This window comes from Peromyscus leucopus, chromosome 3 (genome assembly GCF_004664715.2).
Source record: "Peromyscus leucopus breed LL Stock chromosome 3, UCI_PerLeu_2.1, whole genome shotgun sequence".
Taxonomy (NCBI): Eukaryota; Metazoa; Chordata; class Mammalia; order Rodentia; family Cricetidae; genus Peromyscus; species Peromyscus leucopus.
In genome coordinates, this window is record NC_051065.1 from 59,706,348 (window position 1) to 59,731,496 (window position 25,149).

A 25,149-nucleotide genomic window follows, 5' to 3' on the forward strand; every position below is an offset into this window, starting at 1 on the left:
AAAAGTGCTCTGGTGAAGAAACATGTTCATGTGAGGAGTAAAAATGAAGGTTTGTTGTTGTTTTTAAACAGTAAATAAAGCACAGAAGAGATAGTTTTTTTTAAGTACTTTATTTCAGTTACACACAAACAGTAAAGGCACAATTTGGAGGGGAAAAAATAAAACCAGTTGAAACCTTCCAAGCAATTTAAAAAGAAACGCTGGGACACTTTCAAAAAAAGAAAAGCCTAGAAACAAAGCTTTCTTTCTACCAAAAGAAATGGAAGATCCAGTTTCCTACCAGGATTCTGCAGTTTTAAGGGTGACCATTTCCACTGCCAAATCACCAGTGCTACCAATGGGTTTAAAAAAAAAAAAAAAAAAAAAAAAAAAAACCCAAAACCTCACTGATGGCATAGTTCATCCTCCACATGGACCAGACTCTAGTTTCAATCCTCAGTACCAAGAAAAAAAGCAAACAAAACAAGTATGGGGGAGGGGTGTCACGCACGTGTGTGTGTGTGTGTGTGTGTGTGTGTGTGTGTGTGTGTCTGTGTGTGTCTGTGTGTCTGTGTGTCTGTGTGTCTGTGTGTCTGTGTGTTTCTGTGTCTATGTGTGTCTGTGTCTGTGTCTGTGTTTAAAAGCCCTAAATCTCCCTTATCTCCACTGGCTGGCACACTGACAGGTCACTGGAAGCTGAGGAACCAACTATTAAGAGCAAGAAATTGATCATGTACAGAGACGGGATAACAAGTCAGGTTTGCACTGGTGGAGAAGTAAGTTACACACACACACAGGCTGGAAAAACACAATCAGGATTAGAAACAAAAGATAGACCGACATCCATGTCATACATGTATTTCCTACGTCCACCTACTAAGAGGGCATGACAACCTGATGTCCAGATTCTGCTTTCTAAAAACTTCTCTGCTAAAAACAGCAAAAACTCCTTGAGAAACTGCTGATTCTAGGTTTGGGTCAGGAAAAGGTCAGTCTCAGCCAGGAATGTGTGGCTGTGACCAAAAGCTTAAAAGGACAATGGTAACATACTTTATCGTTTCGATAAAGCAGCCTGCTTAAGAGAACTGCCATGGGCCAAAATTGGTACAACTTGAAAATCAAAATAATAGAGGCTGAAAGAGATGGCTCAGTGGCTGAGAGCATTCACTCCAGAGGACTCAGAAGTCCCTTCTCAGCACCCACATGACAGCTCACAAGTAGCTGGAACTCCAGTTCCAGAGGATCCAATACCCTCACATATACATACATGCAGGCAAAACACCAATGCACATGAAATAAAAGTAAGTAAACCATAAAAGGAAAATGGATCTTTAAAAAAAAAAAAAGAAAGAAAACCAAAATAATAGTAATAGACCAACTCATTGGACAAATAAATGAATGAACAATTGCAAAACAGAGTTCTGGAGTGAAACTACTAACTGTATGAGCAATGGTAAAATTAGGAATTTGTTATTTGTCAACAATCACAGTGATAACACACTCAAGCAAGAACTCTGAAAGTGGAGCACCAGAATCCCCAAATCAACACAGGCCATTCGGCCACTGCTCTTGCTTAGTCATCGTAACAGATGGGAAAACCCAACTGCTGAAAACACATAGACCTTAGTTGTAGGACATAGAGAAATCAATCTGGAATTGACCTAAGAACTTCCTCCCCGAGGTCTAGCTTTCAGAATGCCAACAGGCGCTATGTAGGCTACTAAGAGAGAAAAGTCATCAGTGGTATCATCACCCAGTGGTGACTCCTAGCAAGATGTAACCCATGGTACAATAATGGCATGAAGGCTATGGGGCTAACCAACCCCTTTAATTATACTACATTTGGTTAAATCTGAGGTTTGCTCCATAGGAGGGAATTTATACCAGTCAAATTTCCATGGCTATAGAGATCACAGGTTCTATGGAGAAACCTATTCCTGTTGTTTTACTAAACAACGTATATGTTGTCAAACTGCCTTTTAAATATTTACATTTCTATACATAGAATAGTGCTGTTCCCAACCTTGGCCAAATTAGCTTTTCTCTCTGAAGTTAATGCAGAGAATCACAACTAGTCAAAGTGCTGAGAACAAGCTACTACTGGGTGCTCACCTCTAAATGGGACATCTGTATCAATCCTACAAGGTCCAGGGGACATCAGGAAAGAGGGAGGTGGAAAAACTGTAAGAGCCAGAGGACAGGCGAGGAGTGATGTAAAATGCTGTAAATGCTCTTTTATGGCTGTAGCTCTCATACACCAACTGCAGCTAGGTCACCTGCCTAAGACCTGCACAAGAACAAGCCAACAAGATCAGTCAATATCCTAGTCAGCAACACTAACTGGACTCCAGGGGTCACAAAGAAATTTAAAAAAATAAATAAATAAAAAAATGAAGGTGGGGAGGATGTGGTGGGAGCTGTCTTAGGGCAGGGAATGAGAAAGTTTGGGATGGATATGATCAAGATACATTGTGTACATATATGAAATTATCAAAGAATAAATAAAAGATATTTGTAAAATAGACAAAATTAAAAAATCAAGGTGCTAAACACACAAACATTTCAACAGAGGCTATTCTGGAATCTTAGTGGTTAAGTACACATCCTTAGAACTAGACCTCACAGGTAGTGGAACTGCTCACCTTGTTAGCCACTGCTCTTGATCTCACTCTTTGGGCACACACATCTTCCCAGACACGGAGTACTAACTACAGTGCCGTTCGTTCCCAGACATGGAGTACTAACCACAGTGCCGTTCCTAGACAAGGAGTACTAACTACAGTGTCGTTCCATGTCCCAGCTCCTTAACCGTGATCCACTCACTACTGCTTCTTCCAAATGAAATAAAGATTTTTTTTGTTTTGTTTTGGTTTTTTTTGTTTTTGTTTTTGTTTTTTTTTTTGAGACAGGGTTTCTCTGTGTAGCTTTGCGCCTTTCCTGGAACTCACTCTGTAGCCCAGGCTGGCCTCGAACTCACAGAGATCCGCCTGACTCTGCCTCCCAAGTGCTGGGATTAAAGGCGTGCGCCACAGCCACCCGGCAATATAAAAATGTTTTAAATTTTAAACTCAGAAAATTCAAACCTTCCTCACTATACTGCTCAGTATGATGGCCCCAAGAAGACCTGTGTTCCAAGAAGACCCCCCCTTTTCTTCCCAAGCCTGCCATCCACTGGGTGTTCTTTTAAATACATAACAGAATGGGGCTGCATATTTTAAAAGTCAGACCTCACTATTAATATCACAAGAGTTTTAGAAAAAACTCATCAAATTTAGAATTACAGTAATTAAGAGCTTTTTGTTAAAAAAAAAATCAAGAATAGTCTTGCCGGGCGGTGGTGGCGCACGCCTTTAATCCCAGCACTTGGGAGGCAGAGGCAGGTGGATCTTTGTGAGTTCGAAGCCAGCCTGGGCTACCAAGTGAGTTCCAGGAAAGGCGCAAAGCTACACAGAGAAACCCTGTCTCGAAAAAAAAAACCAAAAAATAAAAATAAAAAAATAAAAAAATAAAAAATAAATAAAAAAAAAATCAAGAATAGTCTTTAGATTTTTGGTTTAAGTAAAAACCTGCAATCTTGGTACAATCCTTAATCCTGGAAGTTGGCCCTCTTTCTCTGTATTATCAGGAAGAGATCAGATCAGCAAGGACAGGGCCTGTGGTGGTTTGAATGATAAATGTCACATAGTCTCAGGCATTTGAATGTTTGGTCCTAGTTGGTGGCGCTGTTTGGGCAGGTTTAGGAGGCATGTCCTTACTGCATTAAGTGTGTAACTGGGGGCAGGCTTTGAAAGTTACTCAATCCCTGTTTCCTGCTTGTGCTTGCCAGTCAAGATGTGAGCTTGCTCCTCCTGCTACCATATCTGCTGCTTCCTAGCCATAATGGACTCTTGTCCCTCTGGAACTGTAAGTCTAAATAAACTCCTGTCTACAATTTTACTGACCACGACATTTTATCACAGCAATAGAAAAAAAAAAAAAAAAAAAAAGAACTAATACAAGGCCTGAGCCAAATGTGATAGTGACAACTATTGCTTAGGGGACTAGGGCAGACGACCTCTAATCTAAACATTTGGGGAAATGCAGGGGGTTCACTAATAATTTACTACATAACTAGATTTTCTTTTTCCCAAGGTTTCCTACTGCTGTCCCTGTGCTTTAGCTGTTGTCTGCAGTGTGTGCTGTGTAAAGCACAGGGCTAAGGCAACAAGAGTCTTTCCAAGTGGAGGAACCAGCAGAGACTATTACAAAACCAGCCAGACTGCAAGCACTTAACAACTTGGTTGTATGACTTCGACCAACAATAGCCATGGAGAGAAGGGAAGGAAAAATGACTGCTGAACCCTATCACCTTTCAACAGATGCTAGAGAACAAGTGAGCAAGGTAATGACACTCAGAAAGCCTCTGCAGAATACAGACCGGCGACATTGCAAAGTTCACCAGAAACGCAGCTCCTCATGCTGCACCAGACCTATGAATCAGAATCTGCATCCAACGGGCTCCCCTGGGGACTGCATAATAATGAAGTTTGAGGTGTGCTGTCCACTAACTCCCACTCTAAATGTCTGGCTTGGTAATTCTCCATCAAACAGAGCTTAAACTGTTTTCTCAGCGATGCCTTCCCAATCACTCACAGAACTGAAGACAATATGGATCAGTCTGTAACTGCTGGCATTAGTCTTCCTCTGGGCTGTGAGGTCTGTGGGTGCAAATGACCATGTCTACCTTGACCACCAAGGTAGGCCCAGGGCACAGAACATGACCAAAGACTAAGCTTTTTTGCTGTTGTTAATCTTACAGCCAGTACTGGATTCTAGAAAGTGAGAACAAAAAACCATTAACACACGCTTGTGTGTAAACATAAGTTTACAGGATTTCTGCAGAAGCTAACAAGAACCTAAGGACAGTAACACTCACTCCTACTCCTCTATCAAATGTTCTCCAAGGCCCCCACTCCCTCACCATGACTGACAGGCAATCTAAGCATCTAGTTGTCCTTTTCTGGTTCTTTCCACCCCAGGGGTCCCCTGGCTCAGCCCTCTCCCTCTGCCTCTAACAACTCCAACTTCCCTGAGCATCACTTCGCTCTCCCCCAGGAAGTTCATGTTATTTTTGGCACTGTTCGCTCCAGCTGCTTCCTTCAGTGCTCTCATCAGATGTCGAATTTCCCTTGTTACCTCCTTCAAGAGTGTCTTGCCTAACTCACTTCTAACCACTCAATTGATTTATTTCCTGTGAGCTGTCAAGTCTACTCTATTTTCAACAGAAACCACTCAAATCTATATCCCTGACCACTTTGGAGAATCTCCTAATTAACTGTTCAATATTCAATTTCTTCAGTCACTTCCCATATCCCCAAAAGGGATAGTTGGTGTCTGAGCAAATGCTATCATCTCTTCTCTAATTATCTTCCCCATGATTTTTGTATTTGTTCTTGATTAGTAGACAAGAGTCTCTCAGATTTACAACCCAAAGCCTGTATCCAAACACCATGGTAATAAATGTGTACCTAAATGCCTAAACTGACAGCAAAAAAAAAGTAATAGTCTTTACTTTTCAACTCACTGAGAAACATAAAGGAATGGGCACAGAACACAACGGATGGGGGATACACAGAGGAAAAGGAATAATCAAGCTTAGGCCACCAATCAAGCCAGATCAGTCTTCCATAAATTCAAACATCAATCCCACCTTTCCACACTTACACTGAAGTTGCAGAAGTTAGCCTATTTTACATAATGGGATACAATGCAGACTCTTAGTTTTTTTGTTGTTGTTTTGCTTTGTTTTTAAGATTTATTCTTTTTTTTAAGATTTTTTTTTTAAATGTATACAGCATATATGACAGCAGGCCAGCAGAGGGCACCAGATCTCATTACAGATGGTTGTGAGCCACCATGTGGTCGCTGGGAATTGAACTCAGGACCTCTGGAAGAGGAGTCAGTGCTCTTAACCTCGGAGTCATCTCCCCAGCCCAAGATTTATTCTTCTTTTATGTATATGAGTGTTTTGCCTGGATGTATGCGCCATATGCATGCTTGGTGCCCTTGGAGACCAAAAATGGGTGACAGATTCCCTGGAACAGGAGTTAACAAACAATTGTTAGCCATCATGCATGTGCTTATAATCGAACCCAGTGTTCTTAATCACTGAGCAATCTCTCTAGCCGAGTTTACTTAGAATAGAACCTTATCATTTGCCTCAGGATGTGACCAGATACCATGAGACAAAATGAATAAAGTTTACAACTTTCAACCCCACCCACCAACCTAAGGGAATGGTGCTAATGACTAAAATTTATGAAGGAAGGAAGGAAGGAAGGAAGGAAGGAAGGAAGGAAGGAAGGAAGGAAGGAAGGAAGGAAGGAATATAACGATAAAGACAGTAAAGGAAGGAAGGAAATATAACTAGTGTCTGATAGGAAAGATGGTTGGAAGCAACTGTAATCCAGCACGGAGGAAGATTGGCTAGCCTGGAAAGAAGAAGGAAGCTAAAAAAAGGAAGAATATATAGACTGAAGCACGTACATAAGGTGGCGCAAGCTTTAATCAGTGTCTGGATCAGAGGCTGGTTGGACGCACCTGTAATCCCAGCACTTGGGCTCAATGTTATCCTTGGCTAGCCTGGGCTACCTGAAACTCTACCTTAAAAATGTTAGTAGACTGTGTTTACTGTGCAAGCATGAGGACCAAGCTTGGATCCCAACACGAATGTAAAAACCTGATAAAGAGGACGGGAGAGATGGCGGCTCAGTGGTTAGGTGCACTGGCTGCTCTTCGATTAGACCTGTGTTAAATTCTCGGCATCCACATGACAGCTCACAACCACATCTGTGTAATTCCAGTCCCAAGGAATCGGATGCTCTCTTCTTACCCAAGGGCACCAGGCAAGTATATGGTGCAAAAACATGCATGTAAGCAAAACATCCATACCCATAAAATAGTTAAAAATAAACAGATAAAAAAAAAAAAAAAAGCCAGGAATAGCAGCTCCACAAACCCAGATTCCAGGGCTCTCTAGTTACCCATTCTAGCTGAAAAATTATCAAGTTCAGTAAGAGATTCTGTCTCAAAATATAAGATGGCAAATGACAGAGGGAGACTCTAGACAGGGACATCAGACACCTACTAGAGCATGTACACATATATGCACATACATACAGGAGGGCAAAATTTCAGACAAGGTCTTACTATGCTTCCCAAGCTGGTCTCCAACTCCTGGGCTTAAGTAATCCTCCAGCCTCAGCCTCCTTAGTAGCTGAGACTTAGAAGCTTGTGCCACCAGATCCACGTGCTCTAAAACCCTTGACTAAGATCTGATGAGCTTCCAGGCTGCTGAACAGAGAGGTGCTGAGAGAGCGGCATGTCCTGAAAGAGCATGAAGCTCTATGCATCCCCACCTGCTCACACTGCCTTATCCATCTCCTCACCTGGATGTGCATCTGTACCCACCCTAGAAGCATCTTTAATAAACCAGCAAACGTTTCTCTAGACTGTGAGATGTCTTAGCAAATTACTGAAAGGGAGGAGGACACTGGTTTGTAGTTGGTTGAGACATAAGAGTTACAACCTAAAACTTGTGATTGGTATCTGAAGAGTTTCTCTTGTGAAAATGGGTATTGTGGGACCTGACACTATCTCCAGGTAAATAATGTCAGAGGTAAATAAGACATCCACTTGGCAACTTGAGGGAGGTGGGGCTGTGTGGAAAATAACCCACACATCTGTCACAATAAGGTTCTGTGCTGACTCTAATTAAGAGCAGACAGAGGAAAGTGGGGCTATTTTTCCTTTCCAAGTACTTTCTAGAACACAGCTTCAGCCTGCACTGTGCATCTTGAGTAATGGATCAGGGATTTTCCTCACATATATTCTGTATGTATGTCCAAGGTGTTTCAGAACTGGGTACACATGTGTAGCAAAAGTGGAAGATTTACTTCTTGTCAAATTATGTACTACCACTGCACAAACAGGAAGCAGTTCTCCAAAGACATGGTCACCTTTGTAAATCCACAGGAAGTACTCCTGTTGGGCAACAAAACTTGGAGGCAGCAGTGGTGAGAAGGGCAGAAAAACCTGGAATACCACTCCAGGACTCCTCAGCTAACGGAACCTCTATGTTTAGCCCACTTTTTTTTTCCCCCAGATAGGTTTTCTCCATTTAACAGTCCTGGCTGTCCTGGAACATGCTTTGTAGACCAGGCTGGCCTCAAACTCACAGAGATCCGCCTGCCTCTGCCTCCCGAGTGCTGGGATTAAAAGCCTGGCTCCAGCCCACTTTCTTAAACTCCCCCCAATTCCAGGGCCCAGATCCTGACAGAAGTACAGTAGCCAAATCCCAATCCAGGGCAGGAGAGGGAAAAGCTGCTGTGTTCCTAGCCATGCCAGGCATCTCTTAATTTCTCAATCACAGCACTGCTTTCATCCTGTCCCTGAGCAAAATGTACTGCACCCAACACCTGACCACCTGACCACCATCAAATGACAAAAGCGGGTAGAGGACCTTTGTATCATACACAGCCAAATGAACCAGAGAGAGATCCTGGAATCTGGTAAAGAAATGGAAGTCCATGCATAGACTCTTCTTTATTTCTGTAAAGTTCTGTGCACTTTTCTTAAAACACACAGCAACAGCGCTGGGGGGGAGGGCGGCGGCGCACGCCTTTAATCCCAGCACTCGGGAGGCAGAGGCAGGCGGATCTCTGTGAGTTCAAGGCCAGCCTGGGCTACAGAGTGAGTTCCAGGAAAGGCACAAAGCTACACAGAGAAACCCTGTCTCAAAAACAAACAAACAAACAAAAAAAAAAAAAAAAAAAAAACCAGCAATAAAAGACACTAGATTATTGAACAATTATTCAGTGAATCATCTCTGAAGAACACTGAATGCTTATTTTTGCTTTATGTACAGGGTACAATGAGGGAAGAAGTACATCAACTTGTATGTTACCTACAAGTATTAAGTTCTTCTAACTTAATTTCCAGGTTATTTGGAAACATTCCCTATTTGAAATGCTGACTGTCAATATTAGATCTCAAAATAAAATACAAATCACAAACCTACCACAGACTTGTCAGTCTTTTATTGATGAATATCATTCAGGATTCTTCTTACCCTTAAAGTCCTGGGAAAAGTGTCAGAAAGGAATAAAAATGCAAGTCCCTCACCACTTAACTGTTCCTGGCTTCCCCCCAGACATGCTGCTACTCCACTTGTCAAAAGAACTCCTAAGAATTCAATTCAAATTCTTACTCCTCTACCCAGAGCTGGAAGGCTATGACTAATTAATACAAGGGCAGAGGAGCCTTAACCACGGGCTGACCTGTGCCCTACAGAGAGCCAACGGGAGTTCTGGAGAGATTCTACAGCTCTCACCAGAGAGGAGTTTAACAAGGTAACTTAGCTTTTAAGTAATAGAAGCTGCCCCCAGCCTCTGGGATGTAAAAAGGCTGACGTGCCAAGAGCAATAATACAAGTAATTACTGCATACAGAAAAACAGATCCCAGTGGGAACCCAGCACTCAGGTAGGTTCTGGTCTCTACTTTGCAATATACATAGAGGAATAGCATATACTATTTTTCTCATTAAGGCCTAGGACAGTCCCCTAATGGGTAAAAAGATAAATTTTACTTGACACAATGATTATGTTTTGGGTTGTTGCCCAAATAAAAATGTTTCAGGTATTAAGGCTACAAGACAATCATGAATTCTGTCGGACAGAATTCATGAGGCTGAATACTCACTGACATCACATGAGTGTATTTCAGGAACTGAAGCAAAAGCTTTGAAGGCCCTTTTGCTCTCTTTTCTCTAGTACAAACGTCCACCCTCAGTTCTGCTCAACTCTGAGGATTCCCGCCTGTACCTCACCAGTTCACCTACCCCTGCCTCTGCCAAATGTCTGTCCCTTACACCATATTTTCTGGAAAGACATCTTAAAACCAACCACAACTAAGACGTGACTTTTCCAACCCATCTGACTTCTAAGAAAGCACAAACATTTAAATTCACAGGTTCCTCTTTCCACTACAAGCAAAGCTGCTTCTCTCCAGTTAGCAGCAACCACATGAGGCCACCAGCAAAACCTCCCAGTCCAAAGCTTTGGCCCAAATCACACAGAGCCCTGGGTGTCAAGCCTAGACTCCTTGTCTCCCACAAAGAACTCTCAACCACATACCCCCCTTTCTATCATGCCATCCCAGGGGGACTCAGAGCCCAGCTACACTGTAGATGCTGTTCTCTGGGGGCTACACCATCACATCCTCTCCTGTACTTGTTCTCCTGAGTTGACCCTCATCACTCAGATCAGCTAACAGGCTGCTAGTAATAATTATGCCAAGACAACAGGGACAAAGCCTGGCGGTCTTGGGTAGACTGTGATAGAAACTATGCTGTCTTTAAGTGGTTCTGAAGTCAGGTATCATCTATGCACAGAATAGATTTCTGCTAATTGAACACATTTCTCATCCCTCGAAGTTGGAAACAAAAACCAGGAATCCCCAACTAAATCTGAATTCTTTAGCTCTCCCTTAAAACAAAGGAAATATTAAATATTTTAGACTATAGAGGAAATTGTGGTCTGAAATATCCCAACTTCACTTCTGGCAAGCGTTTTTCATGGGAATGAGGGGCACATGGGACAAGAGCCCACAAGAGAAAATCTCTGCCTGCTGTATCTTAGCCTGCCCACTGCACCCATGCCTCCAGCTCCTAGCACCTGTACACACACTGCACATTTCCTTACCTCAAGGTGCTTCATCTCTCCTAAAAGCAGTTCAGCGAATAACATGTCTGAACTCAAGTCACACATCTGCCAGTTACCACTATGACAGGGACCCCTAGAATTTTAAGATTCACAAACCAGTAATGTCTCCCTGAGCTCCAAAACTGAAGAACAAGCCAGGCATGGTGACATACTCCTATAACCTCAGCACTCTGAAGACTAAGGCAGGAAGATCACCAGTTTGGGGCCAGCCTGGGCTACAGGACAAGATACTATTTCAATGTCATAATACATACAAGAATTATCAGATAACATGATCCTTCACTTAAAAGACTCTAATGGCTCCACTAGAAACTCTAACATGTAACAAGCACTTTCATAGAGCTGCTGAATATGAAATCAACATACAAAAATCAGCAGCTTTCCATTCGGAGTAGGTGTCATTTCTGTTGTTTAGTCTGTGTATCTGTTTTGAGACAGGATCTCATAGATCCCAGGCCTGCCTGAAACTCAAATGTGTCCAAGGACGACCTTGTATTTCTAGTCCTCCTATCTCCACTTCCCAAGTGCTGGCATTAGGGGCATGTGGTATCACACCCAATTTATAGGGTACTGGGGCTCAACCCACAACTTCCCACGTTAAATAAACTATATCAACTGAGCTACCAACTTAGCTTTTCTCCCAATAACAAACTTGCTGATAAAGAAATCAGGAAAACCAGGCGGCGGCGGCGGCGGCGGCGGCGGCGGCGGCGGCGGCGGTGGTGGTGGTGGTGCACGCCTTTAATCCCAGCACAAGGGAGGCAGAGGCAGGCGGATCTCTGAGTTCAAGGCCAGTCTGGTCTACAGAGTGAGTTCCAGGACACAGCCAAGGCTACAAAGAGAAACCCTGTCTTGAAAAACCAAAAAGAAATGAGGAAAAATTAGTCTCATTCACAATAGCTTCCAAAAAAGGCGAAAGAAAGGCAAGCACCTCACCCAGCATCGAGTTGAGATGGAGGTGTTTCTCATGGCTTGGCAGACCACCACCTTCACCAGTGCCTAGGAGTACCATGTGCACAGAACACACGGATGAGGGCATCTTCAGGGGCCACCTGATGCTCTGCAAGGACTACTGGCTCCTCGATGACAGAAGTGGCTTCTGCAGACAGCACGGCCACAGGCTTTAGGCACAGTACATGAGAAAATAATGCTTTAAGGTCCCCAGTACTGAGCCTTCTTCAGCCTCTCAAGCTTCCTAAAGTGATGAAGCCTCAGCACTCTAGGGGTAGTGCCAAAGACTAGGCTCATGCGGTGAGGCCCTCAGGACTACCTCTAGAGGCCTGTTCTCCCCCATAGAGGATATGCGAGTGTCTTCCAGGCTGTTGCCTCTTTCTCTGTGCCCTCCTTCTCAACTGCAGGCATCTGCTTCCCCCCTTCCCCTCCCTCCCCAGGAAAGGTTCTGCTTCCCAGACTTCTCTTCAGACTCTTACTTCCTGGGCTGTATGTTTGGCTGTCCAGCTGAGAACTTGGCCTAGCCTGCCCTTCAAAGAAAGACAGCATGAGACCTTAGCTGCCCTCAGGGCCAAGCCATTCCTACCAGCCAGCCACAAGGAGAGGAAATGACTAAAAATCCTAGACCAGCCAGTCAGTCAACCAAGTCACAAAATACCACCCCAACTTCCTGCCTAACCCCACTCTCACACACACGCACACACACACGCACGCATGCGCTCACAAGCCCACACTCACAGACAGGGGCCATTTGTCTGTCTCCAAGCCTTCCAAGTTGAAGGCCAAAGGCCAAAAACAGAAGTAGTCAGGAGCCACTATCATTGCTGGGTTTGTGAAGCCTCCACTACCCATCCCACCCCCACCCCCGCAACCAAATCTCATACAGCTTTTTGGGGACTTGTGGTCAGAGGCAAAGACAGGTCCTCTGCATTTACAAGCCTTGCTACACCTAAAATAAAGTCTACAGATGCAAAGAGGACAAAATACTAAATGATAAACTCCATCAAGGAAGTGAAAGAACTTCACAGGAAAAAACTTTGAAAGACCAAAACTGAAATGGAAAAAACATCTATCATATTCCTGAACTGGGAGATTATTATGAAAATAGCTGTATTAACTGACAGAAATCTACAGATTTAACTCAATACCTACTCAAATCAACTACGTTCTTCAAAGAATTAGAGAGGGCAATCCTAAAAGTCACATGGAGACACACAAGACTTCCAACACCGGAGCAATCCTGACACCAATGCCAGGAGTGCCACCGTGACACCTGACCTCATATTATAATGGAGTGCCGTCACAGTCACGGAGACCAGTGGAGTGCAGGACACCGAAATAAGCCCTTACAGTTACAGCCATCTAATTTTCTACAACACTGTCAAAGACATTTTAGAAACAAAAACTCTTCAACTCCTGTTGCTAGGAAAACTAGATGTCCATGTGCAGAAGAATGATACTAGAGCCATACCTGCCATGTTGTACAAAAGTCACTCAGAAGTCCTGAAACTTTGAAACTACTAGATAAGTGATAATATATTCAGTCAAGTTCTTCCTGAAAACTCTAACAGCACAGAAAATAATCCCCAAAGACGGTTAGACTACATGAAATTGAAAAGCTTCTCCACAACAGAAGAAATAATCACCAGAGTGAATAGACAGTCAACAAAAGAGGGAGGGAACATTCCTTGCCAACTATGCATACCTGGGGATTAATGTCTAAGATGTATAAACCACAAAAGCAAACACCAAACCAGACATGGAGGCTACAAAGTGAGCTCAAAGCCAACCTGGGTCTGGGCCTAGGCCACATCAGACCCTGCCTCCAAAACACACATACAAATAATCAACCAATCAATGTGTAAGCTAATAAAGAGACACTTTTCAAAGAAGTCAGTAATTACTTGGAAGTGTTCTATATTCTTAGCCATCAGGAAAATGAAAATTAAAAACTGCTTTGAGATTCCATCTCACTTACAACCATGTTTGGAGGCAGCAGCCTGCAATTCCAGCACTTGCATGGTGGAAACTAAGATCTTGAGTTCAAGGTCAACCTCAGCTACATCAGGCCCGGGCTCAAAAAGGAGTAGGGAATTCTGGAGAGATGACTCAGTAATTAAGAGTGCTTGCTTACTCCTGCAAAGGAGTTTAGTTTCAGCACCCACATCAGAGGTTCCAGGGATATCTGACACCCTCTTCTGGCCTCTGGTGCACCAGCACACACATGCACAGACACACATATCTCATAAATGAAAATCAAATAAATTCTTTTTTTTTTTTTCAAAGAAAATGAAAAACAAGAAACGATGGCAAGTATATTACCTTATCCACACCTGGTGGGACAGCTGTGCAGCCATCATGGAAACCAGAACAGAGGTTCCCCAAAGCACCATAAGACCCAGATATCCTACTCTTGATTACATGCCCAAATGACTCTAGGTCAACACACCACACAAACACTGGCACATTCCCATTTATTGCTGCACTATTCTAAGAAATGGAACCAGCTTACCTATACGTTCATAGATGAATGGCTAAGGAAAATGTGGATTATATACACAGTAGAATTTTATTCAGCCATTAAAAAATAAAATAAAATCATGACATCTGGAGGAGGTGGAACTAGAAATTATGTTAAGCAAAACAAGTCAGACTCTGTGTGTGTGTGTGTGTGTGTGTGTGTGTGTGTGTGTGTGTGTGTGTGTTTGTAAGGGAGTGAGAGAGAGTAATGACACTGAGAAGAGGACCATGAGAGCAGAGGGAGAGAGCTGACGAGAGGTAGGTGTGGGAAAGAGGGTGATGGAATACCTGTGATGAAGCAGCAGTGGAGACTTTGGAGAAGAAAAGGGATCACAAGGTGGGGAAGTGGACCATAGAGAGTGAGGAGGAGGGTAAGGATCATAAAGCAGAGTGAAGTGTACTGCCACTGTGTGAAAATGCCATTAATAGGGCATTACCTTGCATGCTCAATTTCAAAATTAATTTTAGGAAGGTAGTGCTTCATGGGGCTGGAGAGATGGCTCAGCAGTTAAGAGCACTGGCTGCTCTTCCAGAGGACCCAGGTTTGATTCCCAGCACCCCAGCATCCACATGATGGCTCACAACCGTCTGTAGCTCCAGTTCCCGGGAATCGGTCCCCCTCTTCTGGGCATTTGCATGTACACAGTGCACAGACATACATGTAAAACATTCACACACATAAAATAATAAAATAAAATAATGTCTTTAAGTGCTTCCTGCTCCTCCAGGGGACCAAGTTTGGTTCTCAGCACCCACCCCAGGGTGCTCTAGCTCAAGGAGACCTCATACTCTTCTATACGCCACAGGCTCTCCCTGTTGATGTTGCCACGCCTACCACAATTACCACAATAAAAATAAAAAAAAAAATAATAATAATAACCTGTTTTTCTTGTGGATTCACACTAACACTTCTGATACCAAATTGTGGGAGGGGTCCCCACAACAACAATTCTCCGATTCTTTGCAGGCACTCTTTGGGTTGCCCTGCCATTCAGTCCTGACATGCCTACTTAGACCTACTATCAAATCCCAAAAGTTAAGGGAGTGGTCCTACAAGTTTACCTGACTTCAGAAGTTTCTTCTGCCTCAGTTTCTCTTCTAATTGACCTGTCAGACACTGGAGTTCTCACAATCCTCTTCCCAGGGTTATTAACTTTTTTAAAAAAAAACTTGAACCCTCTTCTGCTTACTTGATCACTGGACTTTAACAAAGTGAATCAACTCAGAACAGCCAGATGGAAGAAATGCATAGAGTAAGGCATGAGGGAAGGGTGTGGTTTCCACGCCACTCAACCAACACCTTCCATGTGTTCGCCAACTCTCAAGTCAACGCCCTATGTCACTTAGGGGAGGAAAGGGGGGTTGCAATACACAGGCATAGCTAATTAACAAGTAAAACAACCAACAAAAAAAGAAAAAAATTAAAGAGAGCTGGGACTCTGGGGAGGTGGCAGACGGCTTGTCCAGCATGCATGAAGCCCAGGGTTTGATCCCCAGCACTACCTAAATCAGGAGTGGTAGACTTGGAAGACCCAAAACTCAAGGTTATCATCAGTACAGCCCGGGTTTTTTTTTTTTTTTTTTTTTTTCTTTTTTGGTTTTTCCAGACAGGGTTTCTCTGTGTCGTTTTGGTGCCTGTCCTGGAGCTCACTCTGTAGACCAGGCTGGCATTGAACTCACAGAGATCCGCCTGCCTCTGCCTCCTGAGTGCTGGGATCAAAGGCGTGCGCCACCACCGCCCAGCCAGCCTGGGATTTAAGATATCCTCAGAAAGGGATTGAGGGAGGAAAAACAGAGAGAGAGAGAGAGAGAGAGAGAGAGAGAGAGAGAGAGGAAGGAGAGGAAGGAGAGGAGAGAAGAGGGAAGGGAAGGGGAGGGAAAGAAACTTTCAGATCCCAAGACCAGAAAGTGGGAACTCAAAGTTGTCATATTTGTAAATGATACTAAAGACTTCTATAGCAATAATGTGCCAGGATTCTGGTGCCAAGTGATAGGAAGATCTCGGTAATCTATGCAAATACAAGGAAAAGTGGCAGATAAGTGCTAAAAGGAGCATATGGTCTAAATCAGGCACATAAAAGAACTTCTCAGCTGTCAGTGATGACCTAGGAATAAGCTCTGGCAGTCACTGTAAATGGACCCTGGTGACAGACCAATACTGAACTGATTAAAAGCAATGCAGCATCCTGGGAGCTATTAAAACAAATGCCAAAAGAGAATTCACTATCTTCCCTCATAAAATTCTGGCATACTCAACCCCACAAGTGTACTTATCTATCATGTGTCCTGACCCTTGAACTACATAAAACAGTTTCAGAGTAAAGCAAATCAGTGGCTCCCAAATGCTAGTCCCAGCCCTATTCCAAACTGAACCTCTCAGAATCATACAGAAGGGGCTTTTCTAGACACAGATTCCCAGATGCTAATTCAGTGCCTCTCCAAGGTGGTCCCCATACAACGACCTGCTTAAAAAACCATGGGGATCCTTTTTCTAGCCTGAGATCTTCTCCTGAAAGGATTAAAGAAGGTTTTTCTATTTAAAAACAAAAACTGAAGTCTAGTAAGGTGGCACCTACCTATAACCCAAACTCAGGCAAGATTATGAGTTTCAGGCCAGACTGGACAACACAATGAGAATAAACAAACAAACAAACAAACACAGCAAGAATAAACAAACAAACTAAAAAGAAAAACCATGAGAGAAGTACCAAGAATTGACAGATGAAGGTGGGTTGGGAATGGGGCTCAAGGTAGGCAGGCCTGGCCAGCATGCATGACTCTAGGTTCAATCCCAAGCATAAGAAAAATAAAGATAATTCCTATACATAAAGTGAATGTGGGAAGATGTCTAGAAAAGTAAGAGCTGACCTCCAGGCAAGGAGTCCCTCAATCAAAGACCTAGACAAAAGCAGACTCTTCCCTGAACAGTTTGCTCCAGTTCCTCGCTTGCCCTTACTTTACAAATCAAGGCCTGCTGCTCCAGGAAAACATGAAGGCATTCAGAAGTAGACGGGAGAATGAACAGATAAAGCCCGCTCAGAAGCAACCATGCACACCTGTTGGTTCTGATTACTGAAAAGAAGCCAGCCCTCCCTCACTCTACCCAATTTCCATCCACACTACCATCCAATCACATAGCCCAGTACAATTCATTCTTTAACCTGCCACACTAGAGAACTGGATCTCAACTAGTCCACCTCCTCTAAAAAAAAGTTGGGAGGCAGAGGCAGGGGATCTCTGTGTGTTCAAGGTCAGCCTGGTCTACAACTCTAGTTCCAGGACAGCCAGGAGTATTACACAGAGAAACCCTGCCTTGAAAAGTCAAAAAAAAAAAAAAAAGAAAAAATGTTTTTGTTTGTTTTTAATTAAAAAGCCATGGGAACAGAAAGCATGCTTCTAGTGGGATAAGCACCAATTCAGAGTCAAGCAGTGGCAGTGGCAGTGGCAGTGGCAGTGGCGGTGGCAGTGGTGGCGCACGCCTTTAATCCCAGCATTCAGGAGGCAGAGGCAGACGGATCTCTGTGAGTTTGAGGCCAGCCTGGGCTACAGATCGAGATCCAGGACAGGCAGGACTACACAGAAAAACCCTGTCTCAAAAAAAAACCAAAAAAGAAAAAAAGAAAAAGAAAAAGAAATGTAACGGCTTCCGGTATAAGCATAGCTTTATGGGACTAGAAGATGTGCAGAGACAATGAGTCACTGTAGAGGTAAGTTAAATCTAAAGTAGAACATCTCACCCAACACATTGATTCAGATGAAGAACCAAAACAAACACATGAAGGCCAAAACTTTCATCTCCTATCCTAGGCCAATGAGCTCTGCCACTCTGCTTCCCTGGGACAATATTAAGAAATTGGATTTTACTAACTGAAACAGTGTCTCCAAATACCCTCACCTCTATTATACAAGGCTGACATCATGTGACCACCCGGAGCAGATCATTTCCTACACTATCAGAGCTTAGTAAGAGTGGAAATGTTGCTGTAAGTCCCTCATCACATTTACATTTATATCACAAACTTCAGCACATCTCAAAAACGGGAGCTGAGGGCTGGAGAGATGGCTCAGCTGAGAAGGTACCTGTCGCCAAGTCTACTGACCTGAGTTCAATCCCTGAGACCCACCTGAAGAGAACTGATGCCCTGTGCTGTTTGTTCTCTCTCCAACCCTCTCTCACATACAACACTTTTAAAAATGGCACCTGAAAATGAAACCAAAATGTCTTAAAGTTTCCTACAAGTTGCTTGACTTCCTAATTTAAAAAAATAAAAAGCCAACTGAAACTACTGTTCACTTTTGAATCATTAAAGCTAAGTGAGAAAAACACATTAGCTTATCATATTAAGTCTCACTGAAAGTGGAATCCCACAACACTCCATCTGCATTAAATGCTCACAACCTGTGATTCAGCATCAGTTTCTGCTACAAAAACAAAAAGCATATGTCAATCTCCCAAGAGAGGAAGTAGCAACAGAAAGTGGGGATGTATTCATTCCCAGCAATACTTAAAAGACTACATCCACCCAGTAAGACTTGAGTCCCTAGCAGCCCACAGTGTCCCCAGTCTGCAATCCCAGCACTCAGGGGGTTGAAGAGGGATCACAAGTTTGAGGTAAACCTGGGTTATGTCACATGACTTTTTTCAAAAAAAAAAAAAAAAAAATCATTGAATCATTTGTCCAGTTATCAAAGCACTGGCCACTGGCCACCAAAGCCAGACTAATGAGCCCAGCTGTGCTACAGCCAGCTTCCCACCCCACCCACCACCACCACCACCACCACCCGACCATTAGTTTGAGCTCTTCACTGACACAATGAAAGCTTACCAGGTTAAAAAGGAACTTGTAGCAGCATTCAACTCTGTGAAAAACCAATGCTAACAGAGGCATAAACACTGACAGTGACAGACACTAAACTCCTACTGAACCTGCTTAGAATACAAACACTGATGGTTACAGACGCTGTTTCACCCTTAACTGTGTCTGCTCTGGCATTTATTTTCATCCGTGTACCCATCACAGGAAGACTTGGAAATACTGGACTAATTCATGGGACATCAGAAAAGCCTGACTCTTGGCCCTGTAAGAAACTAAGATAACTAAGAGCAAAACATTTTCCCTCGACCTCTCATTCCACACATTTACTCAGTAGACTGTCAGCTACTGATCTCAGCAGGACACCAGAGCAATGGCCATCCCTACTGCCTGTTCCTTTTATCGTCCTTAAACACACGTAATAACTCATGGTAAGTCCATATCGTTTGTGTGAGAGACTGAACTTAAAGACACTGAAGAACTACTATAAAAACATGGAGAACAATGGAAACCCACAGGCTTTGCACTTATCCTTCCCTCTGCTGGAAACACTTCCCTTGTGGTTGGCTCTTTGATGTCCATCAGATCTCAGTGCAAATGCCAACTGACAGAATTCTTTCCTAAACACACTAGTTAAAGGAATCGACTCTCTTGCTCCCAACCACCTGTTCTAGTCCACTGTGTGAATTCACTCTCGTCTATTACCATGCTTACTTATTCCCTTCTTTACTCTCTGACTCCTCCATGAGCCATAGGATAGGATCCCAATGCCCGGACAGAGCATACAAACAGCAGATATGCAGTAAATAATTGTTCAATAGAAAAGAAGTATCACAAAGTCGGGTACAGGGGCACGTGCCCACATTCCCAGCTCTCAGGAGGTCAAGGCGGAAGGACTGGCACACGTTGGGGCCAGCCTAACTAATCAACATAGTGCTTCACAATGAGACCTGTCTCAAGGAAAAGAAAAAAAAGGAAATATGATGATTTCTCACGCTACTTATTTAGTTACACAGCAGTACTTCAGTTAACATAACTAGAGCCAGATGGATGCTTCCTTTTCACGGAAAAATCTCAACAGTGTTCAAGATACAAGAACAACTTCGTATTCCTTTACTGATCTTGACTGAAAGCTACCATGTGTAACTGCTGGGAAATGGGCAGTGTTAAACCTACAGGGCAGGGTATTATCGTAGTCTACTTCTGTGCACACGGCCCTCTAAAAGACTGTTTTCCAGGTACTGCATATTTTTGAATGGGAGACAAGGGTATTCTAAGTAGCTTAGGCACAGTGTGGCTTGTGTTTGTCCCCACATAAAATAAGCACATACAGAAGGAAGCAAGTCAAAAGCCGGCTGTGTGGTGCTTGCTTGTGATCCCAGCACTCTGAGGCAGAAGCAGGAGGATTGGAAGTCCCAGGTCACAGGAGTTTAAGGACAGCCTGATACTGTGTCTTAAAAAAAGAAAAATCAAGCAAGCCAACAACATCAACAGGCTACTCTGTCCCCACTCAAATCTCAAAAGAAACACACTTCTTAGCTCAGAAGCCTAAAATATATTTAAGTATATATGATGAACTGAATTACAAGAAGACTCTCCTACAGGCTATACTTCAAAGAAATTTCCACAAAGCAACTTGGGAGGAAATTTACACTTCACAGAAAACTGGCAGCAAGAATTCTATGGAATGCCAGGCAGTGGTGGCGCACGCCTTTAATCCCAGCACTCGGGAGGCAGAGGCAGGCGGATCTCTGTGAGTTCGAGGCCAGCCTGGGCTACCAAGTGAGCTCCAGGAAAGGCGCAAAGCTACACAGAGAAACCCTGTCTCGAAAAACCAAAAAAAAAAAAAAAAAAAAGAATCCTATGGAAACAAAACTACAGTCAGTCACTCTGACTTTTAGGTTCCCTTTGACTTAGCAGTGAGAAACAGGTAATGAATAAAAACCATGAAGACTGACAAAAGGTGCTTTCCCCTTATGGGGGAGTGAGTTTGGGACTATCCAGCCCTCCAGCCTTCCCTGTAAGTACAATGACGTAAACTACTTGCAACACGCACAGAGGACTGAAGAATGTGTCTCATTCTACAATTGTGAAAGCCAAGTTGTCATGTGTGCCTGCCTGAGGAGGTATGCAAACACACCCAATTTCAAAGTTACAGTGGAAAGTCACAGAAAGCTCTGTCCCCAAAACAAAGAAAACTGGATCAGTAAAGCCAGAGAAAACAGCTTTTTCGAAGTAGCCACTGCAGGGGATAACTGAACCTCACCTAAGGAACATCTGCAGACAATGTTCTGTCATAGCTAAAAGAAAGCCTACCAAAGTATTCCGAGACCCAGAGTGGGGAGCTTCCAGGGGTTCAAGAGTAAGATCGGCCTGACCCAGACATTGAATTACTCAAGCTGCATTTTGCCCGCCTGCATCTTTGCTAGTCTTACCCCAACTCAAAACACAGAAACCTGTGTTCATTTTCCCCCAACCTGAGTAACAAGACAACTCCAGAATGCTTGTGTCAACTTATTGCCCACTTCCTCCATAAGGATACTCCAGAACCAACTGTCTCGAACCCAATCTAGACAGCACACACAGCCACTGGTATCACAGTCATTTTTTTAAAATGCTAGTGAAAAAGTCTTTGAAAACTTGGTTTTCAGAGGTCAGAAGAAACAGATTCCCTATGGTACCGCTTTCTTTTACTAGAGAGTGAGTGTGTGTGAGAGAGAGAGAGAAAGAGAGAGAACTATTCCTTCTCACTGAAAAAACCTCCACCTTCAACCATTTTTGACCCTCAGACCAGCCCAGTCCAGAGGAACCTGAATGTTCCCACTCAAAAACACACCTTTGCTTACTCAGTGTTCCAATTTCCAATTTCTGCACCCTTCCAAAAGGCAGAAGAGAGCAGCACCTCTCTCTCTCTCTCTCTCTCTCTCTCTCTCTCTCTCTCTCTCTCTCTCCTGCAAAAGAGATCTCCACCCTCCTTTGCAAACTTCTTACAAAGCAGTTCCTAGTACCACTGGAAACTATTACTCTCCAAGAAAATACAACTTTGCTTAGCAGAAGAGCTTCAGAGAGCAATTTGCCACTGGTCGATTTTTCATCCCAGACAAGGCACCTAAACTTGGCACACATCTGCCACTGGTAACTCACACACCCACCCTCTGCGGGGTGGTCAGGGTGTGCAGCAGTCCATGCCCAGAACAGACTGCTCAAATCACTGAATTTTAAATGCCACACAACAAATACTCCAAAGCACACAGCAGCCGTAAGCACCAAATGAAGTCACACAACCACAAGAGCGGCAACCAACAAGGCACGGGACAGCATCTAATCTTTTCTCAACTCAATTACAGTCAGCTTCACTTTCCTGTAATTTGTGGCCATGCATCACCGGCCCCACCCTTCATGTCAGAAAGTAATACCCCGGAGTCAGGCCTCACAGAATGGTCTACACTAGCTTTTGTTGTGGCAGGCAGACCTGGGCTCAAGTTTCGCCTCTGCCTCTTATGTTACTAATAAAAAAAAGTACCTGGGTAAGTCAGCCTATCTGAACCTCAGATTATAGACATCTGCTTACTAGATGAAATAAATGAAATATGGAGAGAACCCAGCTGAAAATGTGATTGATCACTGATAATACAGTATCCACAGGGGAAGTAATTTGTGAGCAGGCACAACTACCTCAGAAAATACGGACACGCTGGAGGCTTCCAACATTGCTGGAAGCAAAAATAAGTTCAGCTTCCTACAAAAGGGACGCCTTTAAGAAAAAAAACCAAGCCTTAGTAAGAAATCTAAAAAATCCACTGCAGGCCACTAAAACCACAGCAGACAGCTAAGCAATACTCTGTTCCTATAATGAAGAGAAGACCCGTGCAAATGAAAAGGGGAGTCAGAGGAAGCACTTCAGGAGAATCCTTTCAAGAGTCAAAATTTCAGAGAAAACATGGACCTTGAAAATTCCCTATTCGTTAACTCTAATGAATTCTGACTTTAAATAAACAGAAAAGGCAAAAAGGCAATATTGCATATCCCAAGAAATCTCAGCTGGCAGTCGATTATTGCCTAAGACATGAATACATTAGAATTACAGGAATCTGTAGACTGAACTTACACACTTACACTTACACACACACACACACACACACACACACACACACACACACTGTAAAATACTAGTGTCTGAGTGGCACACATGTGTATACCTATTCAGGTGTATGTTAGGGAACATGTGCCTGAGCACCCATGGAGAGGCCATGTAAGGATACTGGAACACAGAGGAGCACATCAGTGTCTTCCTCTATTGCTCTCCACCTATTCCCTGAATAACACTGAGGTTACAGGCAATGAAACAGCCATATCCAGCTTTAATGTGGGTGCTGAATATTTGAACCCAGGTCTTCATGAATGCACAGCAAGCGATTTAATCCACTGAGCCATCTTTTCGGGTCCCCCTGTAGAATATATTAATCCTGTGAAAGACAATGGGACAGCAAAACAGATTGTTTAAAAACTGGCTCTTTTGAGAAAAAAGTATTTCCCACTCTGGAGAGAAAAGTTGGAGTTATGATATGTATGAAAAACAATCTAAAACATGACAGTCATCTCAATCAGAAAACCTGTTACCAAACAAGAAAGGTCAGATCTCAAGACGTGGGAGGGTAAACAGGAGAGATAATACAAAAAGTAAAACAGATTTGTGCTACAAAATTATCGTGGAAGTGGGGGTGATCGAACTCAAAATTCAGAATGAAGAAAGTGAAGGTATGTAAGTAGGCATGATCTGTACTGTTAAAGAGTCCTACACAGGGAATCAGAACACCTGGGCTCTTTTATTGGCCCCAGTCCAAACTGCCATGTGCCCTCAAGGCAAGTCACTTGCCCTCTTTAAAACAGTCTCCTTACCCTTAGGAAGTGAAGAAATTTTAATTAACATAAGATCCCTGCCAGCCTAAATTTTTAAGTAAAAAGTATGCAACGAAAGCCTTTAGACACAGAGCTAAAGGGGGAAAGAGTTGAGAAAACTTTAAGTAACTGAGAGTCAGTCGAAAGAGAAAAGCTTCATGACAGCCAAGCACTCCTGGGGTTCCAGAAAAGAGAAGATGTGAGGAGCTCGAAAAACTGCAAACTGGTCGGCACATGTCAAAATGGACAGAAAAAGGGGGATGGGAAGAACTATCCACGAACTATCTCCGTTCATAAAATCAGTAATAGATCTGCTTCTGGTAAACAGCCAGGGGCTCCGAAAGCCGCGACCACGAAAATCACTGTGACCGAACCATGACAGGGTGCCCAGAAGGCAAAAGTCAAGGGGAGTTCGTGCGGGGTTCTGCCATGTGAAGATTCGGAGAGGGTGGAGAGTAAGGAAGGGGCAGAGGAAAGACGAACTGAGACCATGCACGCAGACGGAAGGGGAAGGAGTCAATGCCTGACTCCCGCTCCAACGCGACAGAGGGGACCGGGTCCGGGGCCCCGCTCTCACCATCTTGACGATGCCCCGCTGCACGGTGGGGACCGCGGGTCCCCCGGAGGAGCCGCCGCTCTGCGCGGAGGAGGCCATGTGTGGAGCTGGAAGGGCAGCGAGTGGGGCGGCCGGCCGGACTGGAGGTGTCAGAATGGGTGTCGGCGCTGGTGAGAGGCTGAGGCGACGAGGAGCAGACAGGCGACAGGGTACCCGACGGTGGACTGGATGGAAGCGCCAGGCGCACGCACACTAGAGCAGCAGCGGGACTGAGAGCAAAAGAGGAGACGCGATCTCCGCCGCCGCCACACGTTCTACTCGCCGCGCAAGCGTGCCAGAGCGCCACCGCCCTCTGGCCAATTAGCGTCCAGAACCCGCCGGACCTCAAGCCAATAGGCACTCTGTTCGTGAAGCCCCTCCCCTTGGTCCCAAAACGGGTGGGGAGCTCCAGGAAGCGCTGAAAGAGCTGATTTGCGGTGACGGGCAAGCTGTGGGGCGGGACTTCCGGGGAAGTCTGAGACCGTGGTGTCGGGAGGTGTAGTGGGAAGGAAAGGACACGTCAGCATCTGGCTGAGGGGCGCGGGGAGCCATGGGAGCACCGAAGGCGGGGCCGGCCTCGCCCTCCCGCCTGGCCCCGCCCCCGCCCCGCCCCTCAGGAGGCACACGCCC

General features: G+C 44.1%; 1 protein-coding gene across 1 annotated transcript in view; it reads right to left on the minus strand.

The window, feature by feature from the left end:
- The window catches only part of Snd1 (staphylococcal nuclease and tudor domain containing 1), a 432,108-nt gene extending 407,283 nt beyond the window's left edge, over positions 1-24,825 (minus strand). Inside the window, exon 1 of the mRNA XM_028866246.2 lies at positions 24,502-24,825. Within this exon, the coding sequence (XP_028722079.1) occupies positions 24,502-24,579 (78 nt within the window). The 5' untranslated portion in view covers positions 24,580-24,825. The remainder of the gene's footprint in view (positions 1-24,501) is intronic.
- Between the last annotated feature and the right edge of the window lie 324 nt (positions 24,826-25,149).